At 42.3% G+C, this 26,945-nt stretch overlaps 1 protein-coding gene across 1 annotated transcript; it reads left to right on the forward strand.

The window, feature by feature from the left end:
- Positions 1-1,432: 1,432 nt before the first annotated feature.
- ppp4r2b (protein phosphatase 4, regulatory subunit 2b) lies at positions 1,433-13,739 on the forward strand. The gene is made up of 9 exons (XM_079242331.1): positions 1,433-1,517; positions 2,316-2,397; positions 3,617-3,787; positions 9,295-9,388; positions 9,476-9,513; positions 9,602-9,676; positions 9,760-9,900; positions 9,985-10,238; positions 11,999-13,739. Exons 1-9 carry the CDS (start codon positions 1,484-1,486, stop codon positions 12,334-12,336), a joined length of 1,227 nt encoding a protein of 408 aa, XP_079098457.1. The 5' UTR covers positions 1,433-1,483; the 3' UTR covers positions 12,337-13,739.
- Positions 13,740-26,945: the final 13,206 nt, after the last annotated feature.

Consider the following 26,945-nt stretch of genomic DNA (forward strand, 5'->3'; position numbering starts at 1 on the left):
TTTGCCAATGGCTTTATGTGTCTCCCCCATGTATTGATCCATGTGCCCACTAACCTTAGCCGCTATGATGTCTGACAGGAGCTTCCATGTTGTGGAGAGGCAGGTTATTGGCCGGTAGTTGGATGGGACTGATCCCTTGTGGGGGCCTTTCAGTATCAGGACTGTTCGTTCTTTGGTCAGCCATTCAAGGTGAGTCCCATCTCTCATGAGCTGGTTCATTTGTGCTGTCAGTCATTCATGGAGTAAAGTCAGAAAAGGCCAGAAGATACACAGTAACCGGCAAAACATAGCTGGAGACATTGACCCAGGCAGCATTTTAATATGGTGCTGTGAGGTCATTGCCTGTTCACTGCGGCACGAGGACAGCTGCAGGACTGATCAATGTTCTCTTTAGCCAGAAGAGGCTAAAGGAGTCTCTTCTGGCCTCTTTAGCCTCTTCCATATCATGATTCATATGATATGGATCATATCAGGACTAGGCGCTGACCAGTTCTTCATACCTGAGAGTCTATGCTGGATATCTGCCACCATGATAGTAACTGGACCTTGTCCAGGCAGGGAGCTTTGGTCTGCTCTGAGGTCTTTTAACCACTGTGCTTCACTGTTATGTGATGCCTCCTTCTCCCATATGCCTTTCTAGTATTGTTCCATTTCCAGACTTGATAGGTCAGCTTGTGTAGTATTACCCTGCCACTGGGAGTACATTTTTAGCTGGGTTAGTTGAGAACAGCCAGTTTATTCTTCTGGCCTCAACTTCTTTTGTGTATGTCTTCAGTCGCACAGCCAATGCTTGGAGTCTTTGTTTGGCAGGTTCGAGGGCCTCAGGTATGGACATCTGGCTGTACCTTTTCATTGCTTGTGTCCTTCTGTAATTCTGACAGTTTACTAACTTCCCTTCGAGTTACCTTGATCTTGGTTTCTAACCTCTTCCATGGTGCCTCCTTCTTGCCCTTGATGTTATGTCGGCCAAGCTTCCCCAGGATCACTGTTGCTGTACCGTATATCATCTCATCGGTTTCAATAAATACTTACACACATTCATAACATGTACATATATATATATATATATATATATATATATATATATATATATATATATATATATATATATATATATATATATATATATATATATAAATCCTGGATTAATTAAAAAGTTATTTGTAGTTTGTTTCCTAAACAGATTGTAACGACACTTAAAGTCTGCATCAACCCAGTATCAGACGTGTTATTCATTATTATGTCCCGTACAGTTCTGTTTGTGTTACTTGCTGACTCAATAACAATAACAGTTGTTTGTTTATGCAGGATAAATGAGAGCATTGATCAGTCCTGCAGCTGTTCTCGTGCCGCGGTGAACAGGCAGTGACCTCACGGCGCCATATTAAAATGCTGCCTGTTAGCTTGTAGCTTAGCAGCAGCAGCAGCAGCTAGCCGCCAGTCTGCCTTTCACATCCCCAACACGGACGGAGGCAACGACGTGATGGAAATTGACTCGCTTCAAGAGGCGCTCAGAGGTCGCTTCTTCTTACTTAGCTAGTTTAGCTTTGCTTAAGAATACTTGATAACCATGTCGGTCAGAAAATGTTCTTATATTTGAAAGAAATAGATGGATTGTAGCTCGGAAGCTAGTGTCCCTTAGCTGCCACTTATGCTAATATCGCCACGGAAACGATTAGCTGTTTATTGACTACATTAGCCATGACACTAAGCGAACAACTAGGCTTGTATTGATTTATACTTCCGAACCTGTTTGCTGTTTTAATCATTATTTAAAAATTAACTCGCTGGCGGTTTTGGGATAGTTTCAGATCAATGTCTCCCGCTATGTTTTGCCGGTTACTGTGTTGCAGCTAACTTAGCTTAGCTAAACTTTAGCTAGCTGCGGCTAACCCTAGCAGGCGCTCCTGATCGATTATATCAATGGAAAAACGATCAAGTACTTAAGTTCCCTTTGGATTGAGTCCCTCTGGACAGCTGCTAACACGCTGTTAAGTTGTCTCGGGCAGATAATAAATGATGGAAGTGTGAACAAGCTGGTTTAGTGAAAGCTAAAATGTAAGCTAGTGGAAACCGAAACTTGTTCATGTATACAGGATACATGATGATATACTTACGGAATATACTTATATATGTGTGTAATGTGATTCTATGTATATCATACCTGAAAATGATATCTTAATTATATATTAACATTCTACGTATATTATATATGTATATATATATCACTATACTTATATGGACTTATGGACTATGGATTATATATGATGATATACATGTGTGTGTCTTCATTTCATGACTCTTTGTCCTCTCAGATTTTGATAAGAAAGCAAAGAAGGAGCCATCCGCTCTTTTGGAACAGTTTCTATGCCATGTTGCCAAGACTGGACAGACCATGTAAGTGAGCAGTGTAGGCCTGATAATCCTCCTGTTTACTACTAAGAGTAGACTTAGTAGTCATTGTAGATGTGTATATCTGATATTTCACAAATAGTCCTGATCTGTAATGTTATGTTGCATGTTGACAGCATTTATAAGTGTTAGGACATATGGTTCTGAGGACATAAATGGACATATGAGTTTGGGAAAGTCATAGACAGCAGTTCAGCAGAAGGACAGTTTTACTACAATCTAGTATTCATTAACATTTTTGTGTCGTATAATTGTTATCGTGAAAGTTGAGGGTTTTCATGCTAAATGTAATATTGGAAGGGTGGGAAAATCGAAAGATCAAAAATTGGGATTTTTTTGCTTCACAACAAAAATGGATTGTTTTTTCAAATAAAAATAATCCATTATGAAATTTTATTAATTTTTATTGTTTTTATTGATCTTTTTACTTATCGTCTTGGGTAGTATAGAAGCAGAATGATTGGCTAGCTACTGTGTTATTTTTTCCTTATTGAAATAAAAAAAAAAAAAAAAAAAAAGGATTAGCAAAAAAAAGTTTTATACATTTTTTTGTTTTTAATCTACAAAAATCAGCAAAATTGAAGAATTGTGAGAATCCCAATTTAAATCTAATCGGCACTCAAAAAATCTGAATCAAATCGGGACACAAGCATACCGTCACAGCCCTAAATATTAGTATATGTTAGATCAGTGTTTCTCAATCCAGAGGCCTGTACTGCAAAGATATCTCTCCATTACCTGGGTTGACTTACCCAGTCATTCGGGATCTGGATAAGCGGTACTGTGAAGCTGGTTCTTCACTTAACTCAGCGTTTTCACATTAAGATCAGTGCACGGTCTCATAAAAGATTCTGCAAACTCCATGTCTTTCATGAGAGTGAAGGTTGTCACTCTGTCACTGTTAATTCTGAAGTTACCTTGATAAGAGAAAATTCAGCTTCGTAGTGGAGGCCTTTGGTCCTCAAGTACCACTTCCCTGCATGTCTTTCACGTTTCTACTCCAACACACCTGATTTATATCAAAGAACCTCCTCACCGAGTTCTTTGCAGGCCTGTTAATGAGACCCTCATTTTATTCAGGTGTGTTAAAATAGGGTTACCTCTAAAACATGCAGAGCAGTGGTATTTGAGGACCAGGATTGAGAGTTGGATGACAGTATACGTTGGCTGGTGTATCACTCATTATTTTCTATATTTCTTCCAGGGTTCAGTGGTCTCAGTTTAAGAACTACTTTCTGTATAAACTGGAGAAGGTGATGGACGACTTCAAAGCATCAGCACCTGAGCAACGGGGTCCAGCTAATCCTAATGTGGAATCGGTCCCATTTGAAGATATGAAGGAGCGAATCTTGAAGATTGTGAGGGAATACAACGGGTAGGTTCTCACGTCTGAGGCAGCTGGTGTTAGCCAATATTCTTTCATATGTCTGAAGAAATATTAAATATGTTATTCTGGCATAAAAGGCACGAGAGCGAAGCAGCTAGTTGACCATGACATGTCAACCACTTCTTGCTCGGTGTGCATTAGTTAAGCTGTTATCTGCTTCACTTGAACATTATATGACAGTACTCTGCAGAGCTACTGGCTGGTGGTTTGTAGCATGTAGGAGATCTCTGTAGGTCCGTTGAAGTGATGGCCACGATGTAGGGGTTGCCAGGGTAACACCCACTGCTCTAATATAACACTGTGTCCTGCATGTTACTCGTATGCTATATTTAAAAGATGGGCGGAGCCTCCGTGACGTCAACAGTAGGTTTCTGAAGAGCTAAATTGAAGCCCGTTGGGCGGTTCTTACCATCGCCATCTTGGCAGCATCAGGTGTGTCGTCCCTCCCAAAAATACAAAAATGAGCAAAGCGGTGGAGCTGAGAGCAGGGCTGTGAGCGGGGGTTGGATGATTGACATCTAGGAAAGCTAAGGCCTGCCTGTAGCTAAGAGCTAACCAGCTGAATGACGTAAGCAGGCTAAAGCTAAGTCACACTGTTCGCTGGCTAAAAAACATGGTTGTTCTTGAAGCGGGAGATCAGGTACCTGTCAATCAAAAGGACACGCCCCCTAAATATGCCAAATTTTGAGATTAAATTACTTTTAAAGGGAGGACTGAAAAGAATTCACTCCCCCTACAGTTGTCATGAAGGTAAACCTGATCTATTAGGCATAAAATGGATTTTTGTACCAGACTGTAAACATCTTTCTTTCTGCTGTGAATTTGGTCTTTTTAACATGGGAGTCTATAGGGATTTGCTCTGTTTTTAATCCCCTAGTGGATGAAGGGGAAACTGCAGTTTTATGCACTTCCACATAGGCTTGACTTCTAACCGCTGCAGGTTGCCGCTTGATAATACTGTAATGATTGCTCTGTTTTATGCTGCTTACAAACGGACGAAGCCTGAAATTCATTGCAGATTGTGGGAATTGCATATAATTCCCACAATCCTAACTCTTCTTAAACAAGAAGTTCTCTCTTTAAAATTTTGGCGGTGTGCAGTGAAGGTTTGCATCAAAGCTTTAAAACGAAGGGGAAGACTTTCTCTACAAATGTAGTTAGCTCTGTCCTCTCCAAGCTGCTGACTCAGAATATATCTGTGACTTTAACCAAACTTCAATTCAGCTCTTCAGAAACCTACGGTTGACGTCACCGAGGCTCCGTCCATCTTTTTAAAAACAGTCTATGGTAGGGGTCCCCAACTGGCGGACCGGGGTCTGACTCCGGACCCCGAGCCCCTTTTTTTCCGGACCTCCATGCAGGATCTAGATATAGATATTACGTTCATTTATTTTCTTCATTTTTTTTTCTTTTTTTTTTTTTTTTTCCACCGAGTGTTTTTTTTTTTTTGAATGGGCGCGCGCAAGGACAGATGGGGTCCTTACACCGGCAGCGCTCAGAGCGGTCACAGCAGTGCGCTGTGATTGTTTTTACCACGAGAAATTGAGGGAAGATGGCACTGTCTAAAATTAGAAAAGTGGACTTTGAAAAACGCGTCTTTCGAGATGAGTGGATTGAAGCTCACGCTTTCATTATGCCAGCAGCGAGTTCTACAAGGCCAGTGTGTATTATTTGTATGGAGTCTGTTGCTCTTGTTAAAAGCACCAACATCAAGCGGCACTATGAGACTAAACACAAAACCTTTGATGCAAATTACCCACCAGGATCAGCGGTGAGGGCACGGAAAATACAAGAACTGAAAGTACAGTACGAGCGTTCAACACGAGTAATTACACAGACGCTAACAGCACAGCAACGGGAATACGAGTGTTCACTACGAGTGCAGTGGATTTTGGGAAAGCAGAAAAAGCCTTTTAGTGACTCCGAAATGGTCAAAGAGTGCATGGAGGCGATGGCAACAACAACAACAAGAAGAGCCGAGCTGCTATCCGCAGATGTACAGTCCCAACTCGACAGCGCCATACAAAGTGCCCTCTGCATCGCATTAGCTGCTAAAGAATCGACTGACGTGAGTGACAATGCACAACTTTTGGTATATGTCCGATTCTATCATGAAGAGAGTAAAACATTTGTAGAGGATATTTTAGGCATCACTGCTTTGAAAACCCATACTAGAGGAGAGGACATATTTAGAGATAAAGGAAATACTGACACAGAGGGGAATAAATCTAGAAAAAGTTGTGTCCATCATTACTGATGGGGCACCGTCCATGATGGGACGAGAAAAAGGTGCAGTTACTCGACTGAAGCAGGACAATCCAGAACTCTTGTCATATCACTGCATTATCCACATGTCTGTCCTCTGCTCATCGCTTTCAGAGCTCTATGGAAATGTGATGAACACCATCACCAAACTAGTTAACTTTCTCAGGGCTTCATCTTCTCACCAGCATCGTCTGCTGAGGGAATTCTTAGCAGAAGTAGATGCACCTGCCAATGACCTACTACTGCACTCCAATGTCAGATGGTTGAGTAAAGGAAAAGTGCTGGAACGTTTTTGGAAGATAAGGAATGAAATGAAAGATTTCCTGGCACAACAAAAAAGTTCAAAGGCTCAGGTCTTTCTGGATCTTTTTGGAGGACAAAAGTAACTTGGACACACTTGCCTTTCTGGTTGATATCACGGGACATGTAAATGACCTGAATCTGAAACTTCAAGGAAAAGACAAATCTGTGTGTGACTTGGTGGCTGCTGTTTGGTCTTTTCAGAAGAAACTGGTCATTCTGAAGAAGGATCTTGAGGAGGACTGTGCACATTTTCCCTCATTGGAGGAGATTAAAGGGATCAATGTCATTGCCCATTCTGACTTTATCCAAAAGTTGGTTGAAAGCTTCAAGGCTCGCTTTGATGGCTTTACTTTGGGAGACCAGCTCTTGATCTTTGTTAAAAATCCCTTTTTAGTGAAGAATGTTGTCATTTTTTCAAAAGAGGCCACAATGTATACAAATGGGCAAATTCACATCCCCTCCAAATGAAGCTGTTAGATTTGCAGGCTGATGTAGTGTTAAGAGAGCAATTTGAATCCTCTGATCCTGTTGTGTTTTGGCTCCAGACTGTGCCAAAGGACAAGTTTCATTCACTCTCCAAAGTGGCATTGTTCACATTAACAATGTTTGGTTCTTCAACCTATAGATGTGAATCAGCCTTCTCAACTGTAAATATTATTAAGAATATCCGCTTACAGCTTACCAATGAGCATGTGCATGTATGCCTGAGAATGGCTTTGACGCCTTTCATACGCAGATTTAAGAGGTTAGCTGCCAGTGCTCATGCAAATTTTTCATGCTGAGACGTATGTATTTTCCAGTTTACCTTGCCTTATGTACGTAAAGCTTTTGCACTTAATCAAACTTATTACTTGAATATTGAATTGTTATTGTTAAGGACTGTAAAACCAGTAGTTTACATTTACAAAAAAGGGTTTATTTGTTTACATTTTTGAGGTACATTAATGTTACATATTGCACTTTAAGTGAAATACAGCACAAAGTTAAAGTTTGTGAAAGAGAACACATATTGCACTTTAAGGCTGTTAAAAGTAAGTTTATATGCAATCTTTTTTTTTTTTTGTTACTTCAGTGTTGTTTTGTACATTTAAATATATTTTCACAACATGAATGGAAGAACTTCTTGAGCGAATAAGCTAAAAAATGTTTTCTTGCCAATTTGGAAGTTTAATAAAAGGACAGAAAAGTGAATTATCTGTTTTTGCATGTTTGAACCCTGGCTCACCAGGCAGATGGAGTAACTTGACCTCTTGCCAATTTAGTTGGGGACCCCTGGTCTATGGGGATTTGCTCTGTTTTGGAACCCCTAGTGGATGAGGGGGAAACTGCAGTTTTGTTCACTTGTGCTTCTCTTTTAACCACCGGAGGTTTCTGCTTGGGGAAAAAACTGATTCATGGTGGTTTGCTTTGCATATGAACAGAAAATTAGTGAGGTGGATTATTTTCACAAACATAATATATTGCAAATATTGTGGATTTCCTTAAGAAAAAACACATCTAGTCAGACTGCTAAATGACAAAGCAAAATTTAATAAAATCTCTTTTAGCTCAACAATAATACATGAAGTGTTCAGTCATATGTAGACAGAGCAACACTTACCCACTGTGACACAAACGCCAGCAGAGTTATGAAAAGCCGACATTCATAGTTAAATAATTTAATAAAAACTTCTGATATAAATATAATTTTGATAAATAACATACAAACCTATATTGTGCATGATGATGTAAAACAAAGTAATATAACAGTGAAATACATTAGTTTTTAATTATTTGCATATTTTTTATCATTAAGTCTTTGATGCATCATGTCAGCGACAGTGGAATCCTATTTAAAGCCTGTTTTCTTGTATATTATAAAGGTGACTTGCAAAGCTTCCAAGATACCGTTCTTTCATTGTGGGCAACTTTGTAAGACTTGTAAGAACTTTTTCCTTGGTTTCTTGTACCTTAGTAGCTTCCCTCTGATGCTGTGATCTTACTGTTCTGATGTCATTCACAACGCGTTGACACACACAATTTCCCTTTTTGGTAATTTATGTGGTTGATGAAGCGGATTAGGACTCGTCGTCCTGACCCTAGTAGTTTCCAGACCTCAGCATAGACGTATGTCCATCAATGACCTAAAAACACTTAGGAAAGAAAACTTGTCAACTTTTTCATAAATGTTCTGATGAGAGCGTTTCACAGAGGAGAGTCTCTGTTAGTCCAGGATCTGGACCTGATGAGAGCGTTTCACAGAGGAGAGTCTCTGTTAGTCCAGGATCTGGACCTGATGAGACAGTTTCATTGAGTAGCGTGTCATAATCTCACGTGTCTGAGGTTTCTGTTGGGAACACATTTAAACATAGAAAATAAACTTTATTTAGCAGAAAAATGGGATGAAGGAGTTCATTTGGGACGTGAAGGTACAAACTTAACTTTCTTTTTTTCTTTAAAAATTAAGTTATTTTGAGATTTCTGCAGTTTCATTATCGTGTATTTTCCACCATATAAACATCCCATCCAGCCCATCTCCCCATTCATCCCATCATTCTATCACCCATCCATTCATTCATCGATTCATCCCGTTCCTGTTTGTTTGTTTGTTAGTTTATTTAGATCCCCATTAGCTCCTGACATAGCAGTTGCGTCTGTTCCTGGGGTCAACATCATCAGGATGAATGCATTACACTTTTAAACAAAACAAATGAATAAATAGGATGTACATAAAACATTCAACATGACCACGGAAAAAAGAAAAGAGTAAAAGCTCTACAGAAATCACAAATTTGAAAATAAATAACAGAAGAAATATAAAATAATCTATACTAAACTAAACTTTGATAAATGAGATGTTTTGTTCTGGAGGACATTTCTCTTCTTGTAAATGTTCTCTCACAGAAAACTAGATCTTCTGGTCACTGTCGGTCTTGTCCTGGTTTCAGAATCCCTTTTACGATTCAGCGCTTATGTGAACTTCTCACAGAACCCAGAAGGAACTACACAGGAACAGATAAGTTTCTCCGGGGTGTGGAGAAGGTAAGACCTGGACCACATGACTGGTTTTCCTGTCTTCTCTCAAACCTTTGGTATTATGTAACATCTGGGTCATTTTTACCTCTGTAGAACGTTATGGTGGTCAGTTGTATCCATCCCACCTCAGAGTAAGTGTTGTGTCCATGTTTAGAGCATTTTTCTGAACATGAATAGCTTTTGTTTGCTGACTTGGTGCCGTTATCTTTCTCTAAACAGGAAAAATGGATGCAGTGCAGTCAACAGGATGAATGGCGTGATGCTCCCAGGGAACACGGCGGCTTTTACAGAGAGGTACGTTATTTGACCTAAACTTAGCATTCCAGCATGACGAGTTCAAACCAAGTGTCTCTTTCTGTGGTTTTGCTCGTTCTTAGGAAGGCAAATGGTCCGGGAACCCCACGACCGCTGAACAGACCAAAGTTGTCTCTGGTCAGCTCACTAGCAGCGAATGGTCTGCCTGACAGCACCGACAACAAAGACCTCAACACAGAGCAGGAGGGCAGCAAAGACTCCAGGTAGGACTGAATCCTTCAGCCAGCCAGAGGTTCTCCTGTTGGACACAAAACTTGAATCTGTTTGTCTGCTTGTTTGTTTTCCAGTGAGGTTTTGGCTTCAGAAGGCTCTGCCTTGAAGAACAAACACTCGGATGAAGAGGAGGACATGGAAGCTGAACACCAAGAAGTGAAGAGACTTAAATTCAGCAAGGAGGATGAGGAGAATGAGGAGGAGCAGGAGGAGGACACACTGAGGCCTTCACATAGCACCTGCCACTCTAAAGAAGCAGAAGCCATGGTCCAAGAGGATGAAGAGAAAGAGAAGGAAGCCTCCAGCACTGCTTCTGCTGAAGACCAAGGTATAGTTTACATGAGCTGTTCAGGGTGTGTCAGGAAAACGTGCAAACAAGAGGAATGACATGTATGTCGGCAATCAGAAGAACATCACGGGACATGAACACGTCAAAGACCTGCGGGGCAGTGGTACTAGAAGACCGGAGTTGGGAAACATTGTGCTAGACTCCGTCCGATAGGGGACTCTGTTCATTTGGGGGGCTGGAACAGATTCTGTCTGATGGGGGACTCTGTTCAGTTGGTAACCAGGACAGTCTGCTAGACTCTGTCCAATGGGGGCCAAATCGGACTGTCTAATAGACCCGGTCCGAAGGGAGATGCAGCCAAAGTGGGTACTCGGTTCATCGGTTCATCTCTGGGATGCAACAGAGAATTCTTCCAGACTGTTACGTTGATGCTGTGCTTCTCAAACCAACCGGACCTTTTAATTAAGGTGCTTCAATGTCCACCAGAGCAGGTGCTGCATCAAGAATCCCTGTAGAAGAAAAAGACCAGACAACCACAGAAGAAGAAAACTGGCTCATCTATTGCAAGGGTACCCAAGTCCAATCCTAGAGATCTACCATCCTGCAACTTTTAGGTGTCCAGCTCTGGTACTCGAGGGCCACAATCCTGCATGTTTTCCATGGTTCCCTTCTCCAACGCACCTGACTCAAATCAGTCAGCCATTGTGTAGAACTTCATTGTCTGTTGGATCCATTAAATGTCAGCCAGGTGTGTTGGAACAGGGATACATCAAAATGCAGAACAGTGGCCCTAGAGGGGCGACTTTGGACAGCCCTGTTTTTAGATGCCTCCATTCTCAAACACACTGGAATGAAATGGCTTACTTCCTCTTCTGCTTGTCATCCAGCTCTGCAGAGGCCTGATAACGAGCCATTCATGTGATTCAGGTGTGTCGGAGAAGGGTAACATCGAAAAGCTGCAGGATGGTAGATCTCGAGGAACTTGGACACCCCTGATCTTTTGGTTCATGCAGAACTCGTCCAATCCTAGTGGTGAATTCTGTCTTGTCTCCAAAGCTTCTATCCACCAGCATTTACTTCCCAGTTTCCAGCGTCATTTTCTGCCCAGTTTAATGGATTTTATTGGACACAGACAAGTGTCATTCTGTGGGTCCGCTCCATGTATAACCTGGGTGACCAAGCGGCTAGTCTGGTGGGTGGTGTTGTAGTCCAGTTCCACCGGGCATCGATCAGAAAAACTGCTCAGACGGTGAGAACAGGCGTTAAAACCACGTAAAGGGAACAAATAAACCAGACTGGGTTTGCAGATCAAATCCTTTCATCATGATAAACATCGCTCAGGGATGCACATCAGGTCTGAAAGAGGTGTGTCTAGCTTCTGCAGAGGTACGCAGGGCTTAGGGTGGTTACGGCGTATCCAACCTGACGTAGACGCTGTGCAAATCTAAACTGACCTTTAGGTTTATGATTACACACTCTAGATCAGGGGTATTCAACCCGGTCCTACGAAGTCTGCAATCCAGCAGGTTTTCTATGTATCCTTGCTCCAACACAGCTATCTCAAATCAATGAGTCTGTGGAGAACCAGATCCAGCTGAAGCAGAAACACATGGGAAACCTGCTGGATTACAGACCTCATAGGACCGAGTTGAATACCCCTGCTGTTGAAGGTTGTAGTGGTGCTTAGTGGGAATGATGGTAAAGGTTGGAAAATGATGGTTCCTTCTCCAGTAAATGGGATCAGACTTCATGTTTTTATCCTTTCCAGTTCAGAATCACATCTCTTTGTTTTCCTCCAGAACCAACCAGCAGCACGCAGACCCAGATGTGCAGCAGCTCTGGTCAGGAGGCGGAGCCAGCTGAGAGGGAGGTACCGTGCGGCTTGGAGGACGAAGGCAGTGACATGGATCAGACGGAGCAGCAGGCGCCTGCAGACGCCCTGCGGAGCCCGGAGACCAGCGTGGACAGAGAGGACGGCAGCAGTGACCCGGTCAGCAGCAGCTGTAGTGTGCCAGAGGATGTGGAGACGGCTGGGGACGATGTGGCGGCTGCTCCTTCCAGCAGTACGACTCCCCCTCCTGCAGAGGACGCCGTCTCAAACGCTGGAACCACGGAGGAGCCGATGGAGCAGGACTAGACTGAAAGCAGCCACGTGTGACCACAAACCAGCTTGTCCTTGAATCCAGCCTTACCGTCACTGGGACTGAGGACAGAAGGTCCTCGTACACAAGACGAACACCTCACCCAACTTGTGAAACCCCCCCCCCAAAAAAAAAGAAGGGGTGGGCAACTCTGGTCTTCGAGGCTGCAGTCTTGCAAGTGTTGTTTTCCTGCTGCAACACATCTGACACATGACAGACTTCATCTGCAGACTTGTGGAGAGTTCCACATGAAATTCTGCTCATGACGTGTTGATCTGAGCCAGCTGTGTTGCAGCAGGGAAACTCCCAACAGCTGCCGGAGTGGCCCACCCCTGTCCCAAAGGCTACCTGCTACCAATGCGGGCAAACAACTGTTTGGGTTTTTTTGTTTTTTTTACTGGGTCTTCTAATTTTTACGTCCCTCTGTCTTCTTCAGGGTCGGTTTCAGCAGGTTTTTTATTGGATTGTCTGCATTCTGTGGCGGTCCAGTCCCGGCCTGGGGATTAACGGGGCGGTCTTCGGGCTAGCAAAGCTGAAATGGAGCCATGCTAGACCCACATTATTTATCAGACTGTTGAGAACCACTGTTTTAGTCCTGGTCTACCATTTCTCACCAGACCCTAAACCACACCATGTCTCACTAAGCCTCCAGTCCTGAACCCCACCACATCCTACCAGACCTGAAACACACCATGTTCCACCGTACTAGAACCCACCTACATCCCTTCAAACCTGAACCCCACCAGACCTGAACCCATGCAGGTCCCACCAGACCTGAACCCCACCATGTTTCACCATACCAGAACCCAACTGCATCCCTCCAGACCTGGACACATTCAGGTTCCACCATACCAGAACCAAACTGCATCCCTCCAGACCTGGACACATTCAGGTTCCACCATACCAGAACCCAACTGCATCCCTTCAAACCTGAACCCCACCACATCCCACCGGACTGCCCAGGAAAGGCTTTCTTTAGATTTTTCCATGTCTGTTCTGCTGATGGGAGGATTTAGTCGTGAACCACACTACCGGTCCCAGAACCAGACATTCTACCTTGTAGAGACGTCTTCTGTAAAGTGATCTGTTCCGGATGCATCATCCTGTCAAATCAATGACTTATTTTCTGAGTCCGAGTTTCGTTTTGTCTGCCAGTTGTAGTTTCTAAAACCAGCTGCTTTCTTCGTATGGTGTCGTCCCCACGTTGACCGATGCCCAGTTCCTGGTTCCAGTTCTACACCGTTTCTGCAGCTGTACTTTTGATATTTAGAATTTTAAATTTGTGTAAAGTAGAATTTTGTAGATTGTAATACGGTATGTGTTCACTGCCTCTGTGGAAGCATATCATTCTATCGTCGTGTGTCTTCTGAATGCTTCTGCTTTCAGGGCAGTTTTCACAAACGGCAATAAATGTTAACATTTTTATCTTTGCTGCTCTTTGCATTATTTTCACCAGGAGGGAAAGTTCTGGATCAGGACCACCACAGCAGTGTTTGAATCCCCTCGTCTGCATGTTATCTAGATCTGCAGAAACCTACTAACAAGTTGGTCATGTAATTCAGTAGTAGTGGAGAAAGGATGCACCTAAAACCTGCAAGATGGTGGATCTCCAGGGCTGGACTGTGGTACCCCTGATCCAGATGTTTGTAGAAGCCACGTTCTCTTTAACTCTTTCTGGACTGACTTTTATTGCTCAAAAGTAGCAATGGATTTAGCGAATGTTTCCAATCCGGTACCTGAAGGGGCTTCTGATGAAGAGGACGAGCAGGTACTCAAAGGCAGACCTGATGAAGAGGATTTTCTCTGAAATGTTTTTGGTTCAGGAAACCTCTTAATGATTGAAGCGCTCTTATTGGTTGGAAAATGAACGTGAGGAACCACTGACATGTCTGTTTACGTCTCATCAGTGGACATTCCTCTCAAGCATCAGAACGGCTTCCACAGCCAGCAGGATCAGGAAAGTGCAGCATATGTATAGTATTTAAGTGATTTCCTAAACCAGCACCAGAGAACCAGCAAAGACCTGAACCAGGACCTTAGAGGTGCCAAAACCTTGTCGGAAATGGTCTCGTGGAAACGTGGTCTGAAGAATTGGACTGAGGATCAGTGGAAACAGGTCTGATGAAGGGACTGATCCTCCCCAGAACCTGGACCTTGATGGGTCTGATGGAGGATCGGATGTTTCTAGAATTGTTTCCCCCATATTGCTAAAACCCGTCCTGCTGTGCTGTCAGGGCAGCCCCAGACCCCTGGGTCCAGGATGCTCCACAATCCCACCCAGAGGAGTCCGGCTCCCCCAACCCAAGCCAGGCATCCAGTACGCCCTCATGGCTCGTGTAGCCAGAACTCCTCCCTGAGTCCCATCGAGCCCCGTCGCCGCCAGACCCCCCAGCAGGTATCAGACACTCCAGAGAGTCACAGGGAACCAGAGAAGATGATGTGAGGAGGCATCGAATGCGACTGATTTAGTCTAAAAGCAGATTTCTTTATGCCTAATTTTCTTTTTTTGTTTTGCTTCCAGTTCATGAGAATAATTTTCTTTTAAAACATATTTGTGAGCAGAGGTTCTGCCCAGTTTAGGTCCCAGTTTACTGTTGGTCTCGTCTGTTTTGGACATTCATCTGTAGATAGTTTCATATCATTTTGAGGGTGCTGAAATGAAGAAGCTGCTGCCCTGATGGGGAATATAAGTCTGTTTAGTTCAGGTTAAAGTTTCTACGCTTCAACTCGAGTTGATATTCTAAAAATGTCCATGTTGTGTGAAATATGTTATATAAAGTTTTGTTTTACAGGATTGTTTCAGGCAGGTGTACATGTCCAGGGGAAGAGTGTAGACTCCCACCTGCCAGTCAGAGAGGAGCTAATGTTGATGCCTTTGAGGTCATTTGATATTTTGCTTATAAAAGACAGAGTTTGTAATTCCCAGATTTTCAGAGTGCTTGTAGATCTGACCAGGATTCCAGTGGGTGAGATTCTTTTTAAAGCTATTTTAGCTCTGGAAGCCTGGGAAAAGTAAGGGATAATGCCAGACGAGATGTCCATTATCAGAAATTAATGGAAGGTTGCCAACTGGTGTTCTTATAATATGTTTATATAATGTTTATATCTTACTTTTCATGGCAGTAATGTGATTGTGGGAACATTCTGGAAATGACTGGTAATAGGCAGATTATAGAATAATCTGAGATTAATGAGTTTACATTGATGATGGTCTGTGACAGGGAGGTTTGTGAGTTCTGTAGGGAAAGTTGTACATCAGCTTAGTACTTTAGTTTTGCCTGATAGTGAAGGGGAATGTGGACCACCCATCGACTGAATGGGACCACCAGGGATGCGTCTCTGCAGACTAAAACATGGAGAAGTCTTCATCCTCATGCAGGCCTTGGGAGGACTGAAAATCCGGTCTATAAATAAAGGTTCAAACCCATACATCATTTTCTGCCCAGTTAAATGGATTTGATTGGACAAAGACAAGCGTTATTCTGTGGGTCTGCTCCTTGGGTAACCTGGGTGACCAAGCGGCTAGCCTGGTGGGTGGAGTTATTGTCCAGTTACGCCGGGACATCGGCCAGAAAAACTGCTCAGATCAGACGGTGAGACCAGGCGTTTAAATTTGTCAAGTTGCATATAAAAAAATCCATTTAACCCTAATGAATGTTTTTTTTTTTTCTGTACCTGTAAATGAAAAATCTTTATTTCCGGATTCTTCATGGAGAGCAGTGGAGGATATGAATGTGTGTTAACCTAAACCTTTATAAAAACCTGTCTGGTCTGGATGTACGATCCACTCCGTCTAGAACTTTGCAGAATATTCTGAGATGAACCACCACATTAAACGCTACTGTAACAAGTGACTTTTTCCACAGATTAAATAAAATCTAAGTAAGTCAAGTTTCTGATTGTTAAATTGGCTTTAAGGGGGAAAAGAAGACATTTTTGTATAAACATTCCAGTTTATTTTTGAAAAGATATAAATTATCTTCCACATGACTGTTTAACCCACATCATGTGACTCTTCTCTGATCAGTTATTACAGACCCAATGGAGCCAAACAGACTTTTTTTTTTTTTTTTTACCCAGGAAGCAGTATTTTTACAAGCTTTTAAGTAAAGAAACCTTTTCATGGTACATCCAGAGGGCCACATGAGTAAAAATGACTTGTTGGACACCATCCTTTGAATTTAACTTCAAAACAAAGCCTTTAACCCAACTGTTCAGTGAAATTACTATGAAATTAAACTGATTCAGGGGTTAGTGTACCTCTGGAGGCTTCTGTGCTGCTGAGCAGAGATATGTTAGTTTTATTCTGGAACATCTGCCTCCTGAGACGAGCAGCGCCACCTGAATGAGCTCCAACCAGGTCGGTGGACACACGGTGACACTGACAGGATTACCAGCAGCTACCTATTGAGCTGGAGTGCTGCAGGAGTTGGATTTAAGACTTTAAATGGCTTTAGAAGGATTGAAAGTTCATAGATGGAGCAGCATCCATGCTCTCCTCTTCACACAGTCTCTCCTTCGTCCAATAGAGGGCGCCGTTTAGTCTCCAGGCCAGTCCAAATGTGCTTGTCTGGGATTAATGAGAACGCAGACCTCTCACTTCATGAGAAGACCTCAATTATTTCTTTCATCTGCATCAGTTGCTGGCTGCAGGATGGAGCCATGAACTCATTTCTCTCGTCTTTCAGTCTGACAGACATCCAGGAACCTGGATGAAGGGACCTGAACATGAAAAAGGCCCAACCAGCCGTCCTTTGTTGTCCCGTTACAAACCAGAAGCTGGTTTCTGTTTGGTTTAAACATCTGTGATGGAAATATATTCATCACAGCTTTTTATAAAAAAAAACTTCTTTTTTTAAGCTTTCTAGTCTTTATTAAAATACTGCTGTAAATACTGCAACATGTGACACAAGAGGGACGTAAAACAGAGAACGATGGAGGATGTGGATATTTATCTGAAGCTGGTCATTAGAAATAGGAGTTTGTGGTCTGGGTTGGATACGGGAAGATGACCCAGTCAAAGGCCATGTTAGTATGTTGGTGTGTTCATGTCACTAAAACAGGAACATGGTGCGATTCAGTCAGCTGGCATGCTGACATCAGACCTTCAAGTTTGAGGATATCAACTGAAATCAGAAAAAAAGGAATCAGGGATAATGCAGGCCTGCTCTGTGGGAAAATAAGAATATAAGCCAAATAAAAATGTGCCATTTGGGGAAACATGAAATGGGAGCATATGTAAAACCTACATCTTTAGATGCACCGCTGTCAACAGAAGCTCATCCATCTGACTGGAGAGGGAATATGTATAGGGACACTTTCAGTTTCTACTGTTTTTCTATCTTATTTAATTCTTCCCTGCACACGCCATGTGTTTAACTATTATTTACAGCTACTGATAAATGCAAGATGTATATGTCCACATGTTTTGTGAGAAATGTAACTTTAATGCTGTACACTAAAAGTAAAAGGGATTTCTTTCCACTTAGTGAAGTTCTGTTTTCATAAGATTCATTGATTAATAAGCTGGTTAATAGTTTCCACACTTTGTACATGTTTTCATATTTATTTATAGATTATTTAGTTATTTGTTGTTATGTAAGTCATCAGATGCCAGAAGCACATCCCTCTTGTTGGGGCAGGAGCTGACCGAAAATAATGGATAAAGCAGAGATTGTGTTTATTTCTCAGACACTTAACAGCAACAGTCAGCCAACCAAACATCTTACAGCGTAAACAACCAGAACTTACATGTGCTCATTTTTAACTTATGGGCATCAGGGGGATGCTGAAGGAATGGTAACTATGGAAACATGCATCTTTTCAACAAAAATGTAAATTTATGTTTGATTGATTTGCCTTTTATCTAAACAGCTACAGAAACAAGATGTTTATGAGCCATTTAGCATTGCATTAACATTTTAAGTTCATTCATTATTCCGACTGTTTAGTCTGATGAAGGGTCGAGGGGAGCTGGAGCCTATCCCAGCAGTGTTTGGGCGAAAGGCGGGGTACATACTGGACAGCTCGCCAGTCCATCGCAGGACAATTCCAGTTGATTATTAAATATTTACAATGAAATTGTGTGTTTTCAGTTAAACTGAAAATTTTAACTTATGAAAGATATTTATAATGAAGGCTGTATTGTGTTTTTAATACTCACACAAAGTTCAGGATATTCAGCGTTCAGTTGAATTTTAAAGATAATGTTAAAGGTTGATGCTACATCATGAATGTAGGGTATCTAAGCAGAGTCAGGTGATGGTAATTCTTCCTTTATAGAAACAAAATCTACCAACAGGTTTCAGCTACGTGTGTACATGTCCTCATTTAGCCACGCAGAGTCTGCAAAAAACTGCTTCTCTGTTGCATTTAAAGACTCTCCAGAACATAGGGAACTCCATTCATCTGACCATCCAGGCTGCTCATGTGACAGTGAGGAAAGGACGGATGCATGTCTCTCTATCCTGCCGTACACAGCTCCTCTTCTGGAATGTGTTCAACAGTAAAAGTGCTGCAGAGGTCCATCTCCCTGCAAACTGCAGTGAAAACTAGCTGAGAGTCTGCAGAGGACGACGCAGTGACTTTCAGCTCTGCAGGACCGTCAACCAACGATCTATGAACCATGTTAATGTGTTCATTTGCTTGCAATGTAAAACAATGGAAAACCTCCGACTTGGATGCTTCTTTGCTTCTGAACTGTTTCTGCGTCTGACAGGTGATGGAAGGTTTAGTGACACACCTGATCTACCTGACAGGATACTCGCTGCTTCGCTGACTTTCCATCTTTTAGTCAAAGTGTGAAGAAACGAAGCAGCAGCTGCAGCAGAAATTCTGCCTCGTAGGATCGTTTCAGTCCTTTTTCCATCTTGTTTGCAGCAGGCGAGAAACTCTTAAATCATCCTGAACTTTTAAATATTTAAAGACACACCACAGAACTTTGGGCGTTTTCCCCATCACGCGCCCCGGTGGCTAATTTGGCATCCATCTTGCATCCTACCTGACCTGTCATCGCTTTCCAGCCAGTAAAAGACAAACTTAGAATGACTCTTGTCTCGTTCTCTCTTTTAATCTTGTGTTTGTTTGCTGAATCTAAACAGCCAGTTACTCGTGAAGCAAAACTCAGCTGCAACGTTACGCAGATGTAAAAGTTGAATAGTGTCGGTTTCTCCGCCTCGGGACGCTGCTGGCTCCAGAAATGCACATTATAGATGTCACTGTGTCATCAAACAGGTCTGGGATCGGAGTTTTAAGGTCAGAAAGTTACGTAATGCGCCTTTAAGGGTCAGTTTTTATTTACTCTAATGGGTTTTCTATCTCCACCATTTTCTGCTTATGCAGCAAAAACCACAACCATGAACCTGGATATGATCTGAAGCTCTGCAGCATGGCATCTCTTCTCCAACACACCTATGAACGTCTCTTTAGCAGAACTCTGCAGAGCTGAAGGACATGAGGAAGAGGGAATTCAGATGTCTATGTTGGAGACGAGATGCATCTAAAGCTGCAGGAAAGTGGATCTCCAGGACCAGGACTGGACTGGTTTAACACAATAAGTTATGTGGTTTGATGAACTTTATTTATTTGGGAAATAGGATAAAAATCGGCCCTGCGATGGACTGGCGATCTGTCCAGGGTGCACCATACCTCTTGACTATTGATTGCTGGGATGGCTCCAGCTTCCCTGAGACCATTAACTGGACTAAATGGTTCAGAAAATGAACAGATGGATGAATGAAAAGAGAAAAATCTGAAAAATGTGTGAAAAATCTCTGATCATATTGACATGATTATTGGTCATTGGTTCTGTAGTTCTTCCCCCTGCAGGTGAACCAACTGGTTTCAGACTGGATTGTACTTCTACGACCAGACTCGGCTTGGATAAAACGGAAAAAATCTGTGGCAAGATTCTGCAAATGGAAATTTATAGATTTATTGGCCTGACAGGAGATGTGGCACAAAACAATCAGAGCTGTACTGAAGGAACTGGGGTTTGCAATTCTGCTAAACAGAATAAAAACAACCACCCAAAAGTAACCCAAAAACATCCAGTCAAAAGGAACGAAACACAAAATTAGCCTTTAAAGCTATGGATTAATACAAAAACAAGAAGAAATAAATATAAATAAGAGGATCTATAACTAAATGTCTAGTCAATGTACAAACTAAAACATGACATTTAACTCAATGGACATCCACAACTACAATAATAACACGCTATCCCAGGTCCACACTGACCAAGATAACTGAAGGAGAAGCCACAAGGGATTTACAAAACAAGACTTCTAACTCAAAACCAGGTAGTTTTAACTCCACTGGAACCATAAGACCAAACAGTTACAAAGAAAAGAACTAAACTTTAGAAGTGTTTAGTTTTTCACCAAATACACAGTAGTGAAAAGTCCAGGCAGACTGTTACTAAGGAAACAGTTGCCACTGAACGACTGCAGATGTCTCTTATTACCGCGCGGTAGGCAGAAGCAGCAAGGATTAGACCACAATTCATCCAGTTGGGAGGAAGGAGGAAACCCAAACCAGTCCCAGCCAGGTGACAGTGAGCAGGAATTTACATGTGGGATACAGTGCAGGCGAACAGTGAGCAGGCAGCCATATCATTGTTCTTCTTCAGTTCGGCCTCCTTCAGGTGCTCCTGATGATGGTCTGCTCTGCTTTCTGACAGATGTTTCTGTCTCTGCAGCTCAAGCTTTCTGATTGGATTGTTATTGCTGTTTTTCTTCTCTTCACTCTCTCCTTTTCTTCCCTCCTTTAGGGTTTTATTTGCAATTAATAAATAAAATGAATCCTTACTTTACATCCAGACTGATGGGAACATTGAAAATGCGTAGTTTTTTCTTGAATTATTCATAAATTCAGATTAGTCCATGACGTTTTTGGAGTAAAAGTGTGATTGACGAATCAAAGCGCTGCTGGTTTTCACAAAGCAGATAGAGATGTGAGAATGTGCTTCAGGAGGAAAGCTGGGATGAGGTTCACATCAGCATCTTTTTCAGCTTTTTAGTTTAAAGCAGAAATGAGATGCTCTGACGCCTCGACTCTGACTGATGTTCAGGACGTAAACAAATGTTTCAGCATTTCTTCCCGTTTATCCTGCAGTCGGCTCTGGGTAATATAGTCTCAGCACATTTTAGTGGAAAAGTTCAGATTTCATTTAGGTCATGCGAACTGCAGGCGTTGCTTGCTGAGTTGTTATTAAAGTGTCTCTATGATGCACATTTCAGTCTAATTTGTTTTAATATGCAAGTCCAGAAGGGCAAGAAATAATCAAACATTTTTCACGAACCCCTTCATCCATTTTGTATTGATCTTCTCAGATGAGCCTCTGTCAGAAATAAGTGAACTGAGAAAGCTCCGCCCCATGTCCTGCCTATAGGCTGCGTCTGATTGGTCAACTGCTAGGAGTAGTTATACTGAACAGGGAAGGTGGGCGAGCTTTCTTCTCATGAACGTGCACAACCTTTTATATACAGTCTATGGCACAACCATAGACTATGGCACAACCATAGACGTAGCTTCCGTGACGTCACCCGTAGGTTTCTGAAGAGCTGAATTGAAGCTCGGTGGGCGGTTCCTACCATCGCCATCTTGGCAGAGGCACGCGTGTCGTCTCGCCCGGCAAATACAAATATGGGCAAAGAGGTGGAGCTGAGAAGGGGGCTGTGAGCGTCATGGTGGATGATTGACATCTAGCGAACTCTGAGCTGCCTGTAGCTAAGAGCTAACCGAGCTAACCCCGAGATAACAAGAGCTAACCAGCTAACGGAGGTAAGCAGGCTAAAGCTAAGTCACGTTGTCAACCGGCTAAAAACCGCAGTTGTTCTACGTTCTTCTGACTTAAAGCGGGAGATCGGTACCTGTCAATCAATCAGACACGCCCCTAAATATGACAAACTTCGAGATTAAATTACTTTTAAACGGGCGAGTTAGAAAAAAATTCACTCCCCCCACAGTTGTTATGAAGGGAAACCTGACCTATTAAACCTAAAATGGATTTTTGAACCAGGCTGTAAACATGTTTATTTCTGCTGTGAAGTTGGTCTTTTTAACATGGGAGTCTATGGGGATTTGCTCTGTTTTGCAGCCCCTAGTGGATGAAGGGGGAACTGCAGTTTTATGCACTTCCGCCTAGGCTTCACTTTTTACCGCCGGAGGTTGCCGCTTTGGCTCAACCTAGAGAAGATGACCAATCACTGAGTCCCTTCCCCAGGACGTCACTAAAATTTCGAAGTAGAAAAAAAACCTCTCTAAAACCAATTGTTTCCTTTGCCATGGAAACCAAAAGTAAAGAGTGCTGGAAAACTAAAAACATGCATTTAGGTGATAAAAAGCGCAGCTTATATGTCTGATGAGAATTCAACACTATAACACTTTAGAAAGAAAACTTGAAATAGCATCACAGAGCCCCTTTAATGTGTCACAAGTGACTTCGAAGTAGCTTCAGCATCACATCCAGAATACACACACAGGACAGCTGCTTGTTGTAACATCCTGATGTGCGTGCGTCCAGGTTTATCCAGTAAACAGGAGCTAAAAGAAAATCATTAAAGAGCTTCCAGCAGTGTCAGCTGGTTGCAGACGTGCAGCTTGAACGCAGCACCGTGGAAACCTGGCTGAGGGACATCCCAGGATTGATAGCCAGAGCTTTCAGTTTGCCTTACATGTCATTGTGTTATCTGCTAGTAAAAGACGTGCATGCAGCCATAAATCACAAGGCTAAAGGAGGGTAATCAGTTCCACCCTGCCAGACAGCGGACGAGCTGAGCTCAGCTGGTCTCATTATCATGTAATCCACCTCAGAGATGCAGACTGAGACAGCAACAAATTCATGAAGAACTGAGAGAACTTATACAAAGTGAATTTCTGTCCTTTAGGATTAAATAAAACCTCTTTACACTCAAGTCAAGGGATAATAGATGGTTTTCACTGAGAGAAGATGTTTTGTACCGAGAGATGGTTCCAGAAAGTCCAGACTTTTATCTTCAACCAGGTACTTTCAGTTAAATCTGGTTGAATAAATGAGATGAAATTCTGTCTTCAGCATTTACACTGAACACATTTATAACGGTCTGGCTAAAGTTAAAGCTTAGGTTCAAATTTCCCAAAGGGGAGCAGGACAACCGGACTGCAGCGCGCCCCTGTGAGGACAGTTCTGGCCCAGGCTCGGCTCTCAGACCACCTCTACCACTACCAGGGCAGGAATAAACAAACACTTTCCAAAAGAAGCTGCATTAGAGAACTGCTGAGATGATTTTTCTAAATAAAATGCAGAAACAGCTCAGGAAAAACAGCCTGACCATGGTGTATACATGATAAAGTGTCCTGCGACCAGACACTGAACTCCAAGCTGGCCCCCAATGTGTCTATTAGGGTATGAGTGTGTGTGTAAATGGGTGAATGTGACAAGTAGTGTAAAGCTCATAGAGTGGTTTGTATGACTGGAAAAGCGCAATAAGCACAAGTCCATTTACCATTTATAACCACCATGTCTGGATCTCACTTTAAACAACATTAAGTGCACTTATCAAACATATATACGGTCTCCTGTTCTCATAAAAAACACACTTTTCAATTAATAAAACCTCTTTGAGAATCTGCTGATTTTATATGGAAAATGCGGATAACTGTGTATGATAAGCCCACTTAGTACATGTTCTTGAATAGCAGGACTTAAGATCTTTGGTAACCCTTTATAATAATGGTACAAATCATATACTTAAGCAATGTGTAACTCATGATGAACTAATGCATTAATTTATCATTAATTCCTGTTGCTCATCATGAACTAATGATGATCTCAAAGTTGATTCATGTAATTACTGGAGCCCTAATTGATCATCAATTGATGAACCTTAGTTCACTGTTAATTCATCAATATGTCAACAAATTTGCCAGTTTAGATACAAATATATAATTTAACTCCCTGCTACCTTTTTTCCTTTTCATTTAAAGCAAGACACACTCAAAGAAGTCACATTTTGTTTTGTTAAAAAAATAGAAATAATCAATCATTTTCTGATTTTGGGGGGAAGTTGAGGACTGTGATGCTTACAGAGGTGTATAAAGTAGAAGTAAAAATAAAGTAGAAGTCCTGCCATGTTTTGAACTGATGCATTTAGAACAGGTGTTTTCACCAACAGGCTCCTCTACCTGCAGTGGAGCGGAGCTGATTACATTCAACTGGTTTAGTGACCTCTACTCTCTACTTTTACTTTATACACCGCTGGATCCCTCTGAAGAGAGGGACCACCACCCCAGCCAGCCAGTCCAGAGGCACTCTCGATGCCCACACAATGCTGTAGAGTCAACCAGGATTGTCTCAGACCCCTAGGGAACTCTGAACGGATCTCGTCCATCCTCGGGAACCATGCCACCAAGGAGATTTATAACCAGTGATCTAAATACAGGAGATAGGAGAGTCACATCCTGTTTGCCCATCTGAATATGTTGAGATGGGATCAGGACTGGATTAAAAGTGCACAGGCCCCTGGGCCCAGAGTGTCCCAGGGGCCCCGTTCCCCACCACAGCATTGTAAAAATTATGAATGATACACTGTGAAATGACATTTCTAACATCTCTCAGCCAGTGGTACCAGTAGCAATACACTAGACACTGTGGTGTAACTATCTGGCTTTTATATACATTTTGTTTCATTTCAAACTGGTGTTTTTCCTACATGGGGCCAACATGGGCCCCCAATGGGTGTGGGCCCCTGGGCCCGTGCTCATAATGCCCATTGGATAATCTGGCCTTGGATGGAATTGAGGAGGTCTTCGAAGTATCAATCCACAACACCCTGAGTCGAGGTCAGAAGCCCCCCATTGCTGCTGTTCACAGTGTTGATGGATCACTTCTTTTCCTTCCGGAGCCGCCAGACGTTCAACCAGATTCTTCACGAACCCACACAGAAGTCGTTCTCCATGGACTCGGTAAACTCCTCCCATGCCTGAGTTTTTTCCTCAGTGACCACCGAAGCTGCGTAACACTTACTCATCACCCAGACCAAAAAGGCCTGTTAGGACTCCTTCTTCCTTCTTGCTTCAACAATAGAGGAACCAAACACAAAGACTCCATAATCTCCACCTCACTCTGCTGGAGGTGGGAGTTAACCCATTAAGGTCCTGCTCTACCATTTGTTAGAGGTAAACTTGCCGTGACTTTTATGAATTTCTTTAGAAAAATGTGGAAATAAACCTGCCTTAGCATCCCTACCAATTGGTTTGTATATAAAGCCCAAACTAAGTGTTTGATACTGTTTCACATTTTAACCATTTCGCTGTTGTTACATTATTATCAACTTTTTCTTTTTCAACATTTCAACCATTTGTTAAGTTCAAGTTTATTTATATAGCACATTTCTGCAGCAGCAGCTGCTGAACAGTAAAGGAACAAACCACAACATTGCACAATTTAAAATTAAACACTGCACATTAAAAAAAATAAATAAAATCTGAACACAAAATAAAAATCTAAAACAAAAGTAAAAAAAAATTAAAATTATTTATTAAATTAAAAACATTTATTCTGTTTATTCTTGTCCAAAACAAACAGAAAAACACAGAGAACAGTACAACTGTTTGACTTGCAGCTAAGAACAGGAAACTGAGGCTACAATTCACACAGACTCACCAGAACTGGACAATAGAAGATGGAAAAACTGGTCTGAGTCTCCATTTCAGCTCCACATTCACATGGTAGGATCAGAATCTGCTGGAAACATCATGAAAACCTGGATCCATCCTGCCGTCAGGATCAACAGGATCTGCTTCCAGGACCACGACGATCCCTTTCTGAGCACAGTGTAGCATCTTCTAATGGAAACTTCCAGCAGGATGATGCACCATGTCACAAAGCTCACATCATCTCCACCATGATGATGAGTTCACTGTCCTCCAACGGCCTCCACAGTCACCAGATCTACATCCAGCAGAGCAGCTTTGGGATGAGGTGGATCCATGTCGACATGGAGCAAAACCTCTGAGGAATGTTTCCACCTTGTTCAATCATCACAGCAAGAATTAAAAAGGAATTCCCACCTGGTACCAGAAGGCGGTTCTGATGAAGAGGATGGAGGTTGTACACATTTAAATGATTAAAATTAGTTTACTTGCAATCAAATAGTTTGACTTGAAAACATTTATACTTCAATATGAACAATCTTATCGATCAATTTGCAAATGACACATTTAAATCTATAAAGCAGACATAAGGAAATGAATATGAGGAAGAAAATCCTGTTTAAAGTTTATTTCTGCTGCTTCTGTGTTGTGGCCTCATTAAAGAACTGGACGACTGAAGGTGGGACGATGGGGGAGGATGGACGGGAGGGGGGGTATTCGGTCCTGTCAGAGTCGAAGCTTTGTCCTCAGTAACGAGGTGCGGAGCTGCTGACTGAAAGATCATGTGGCGCTGAGAGTCTGTCTGACAAATGGCAGGGGTCTGCAGGCAGAATAGACCATTAACCCAGCAAGCAGACATCACCATCACCAGTATGACACCACGGCAGGTCTTCCTTCAGAGACGAAGGACCGTTTTCGTTCACCGTGAAAGAGAGGAGTAAAGATGAGAGAGGGAAGTGTGTGTTGTCGG

Source organism: Telmatherina bonti (genome assembly GCF_933228915.1).
Source record: "Telmatherina bonti genome assembly, chromosome: 6".
Classification (NCBI taxonomy): domain Eukaryota; kingdom Metazoa; phylum Chordata; class Actinopteri; order Atheriniformes; family Telmatherinidae; genus Telmatherina; species Telmatherina bonti.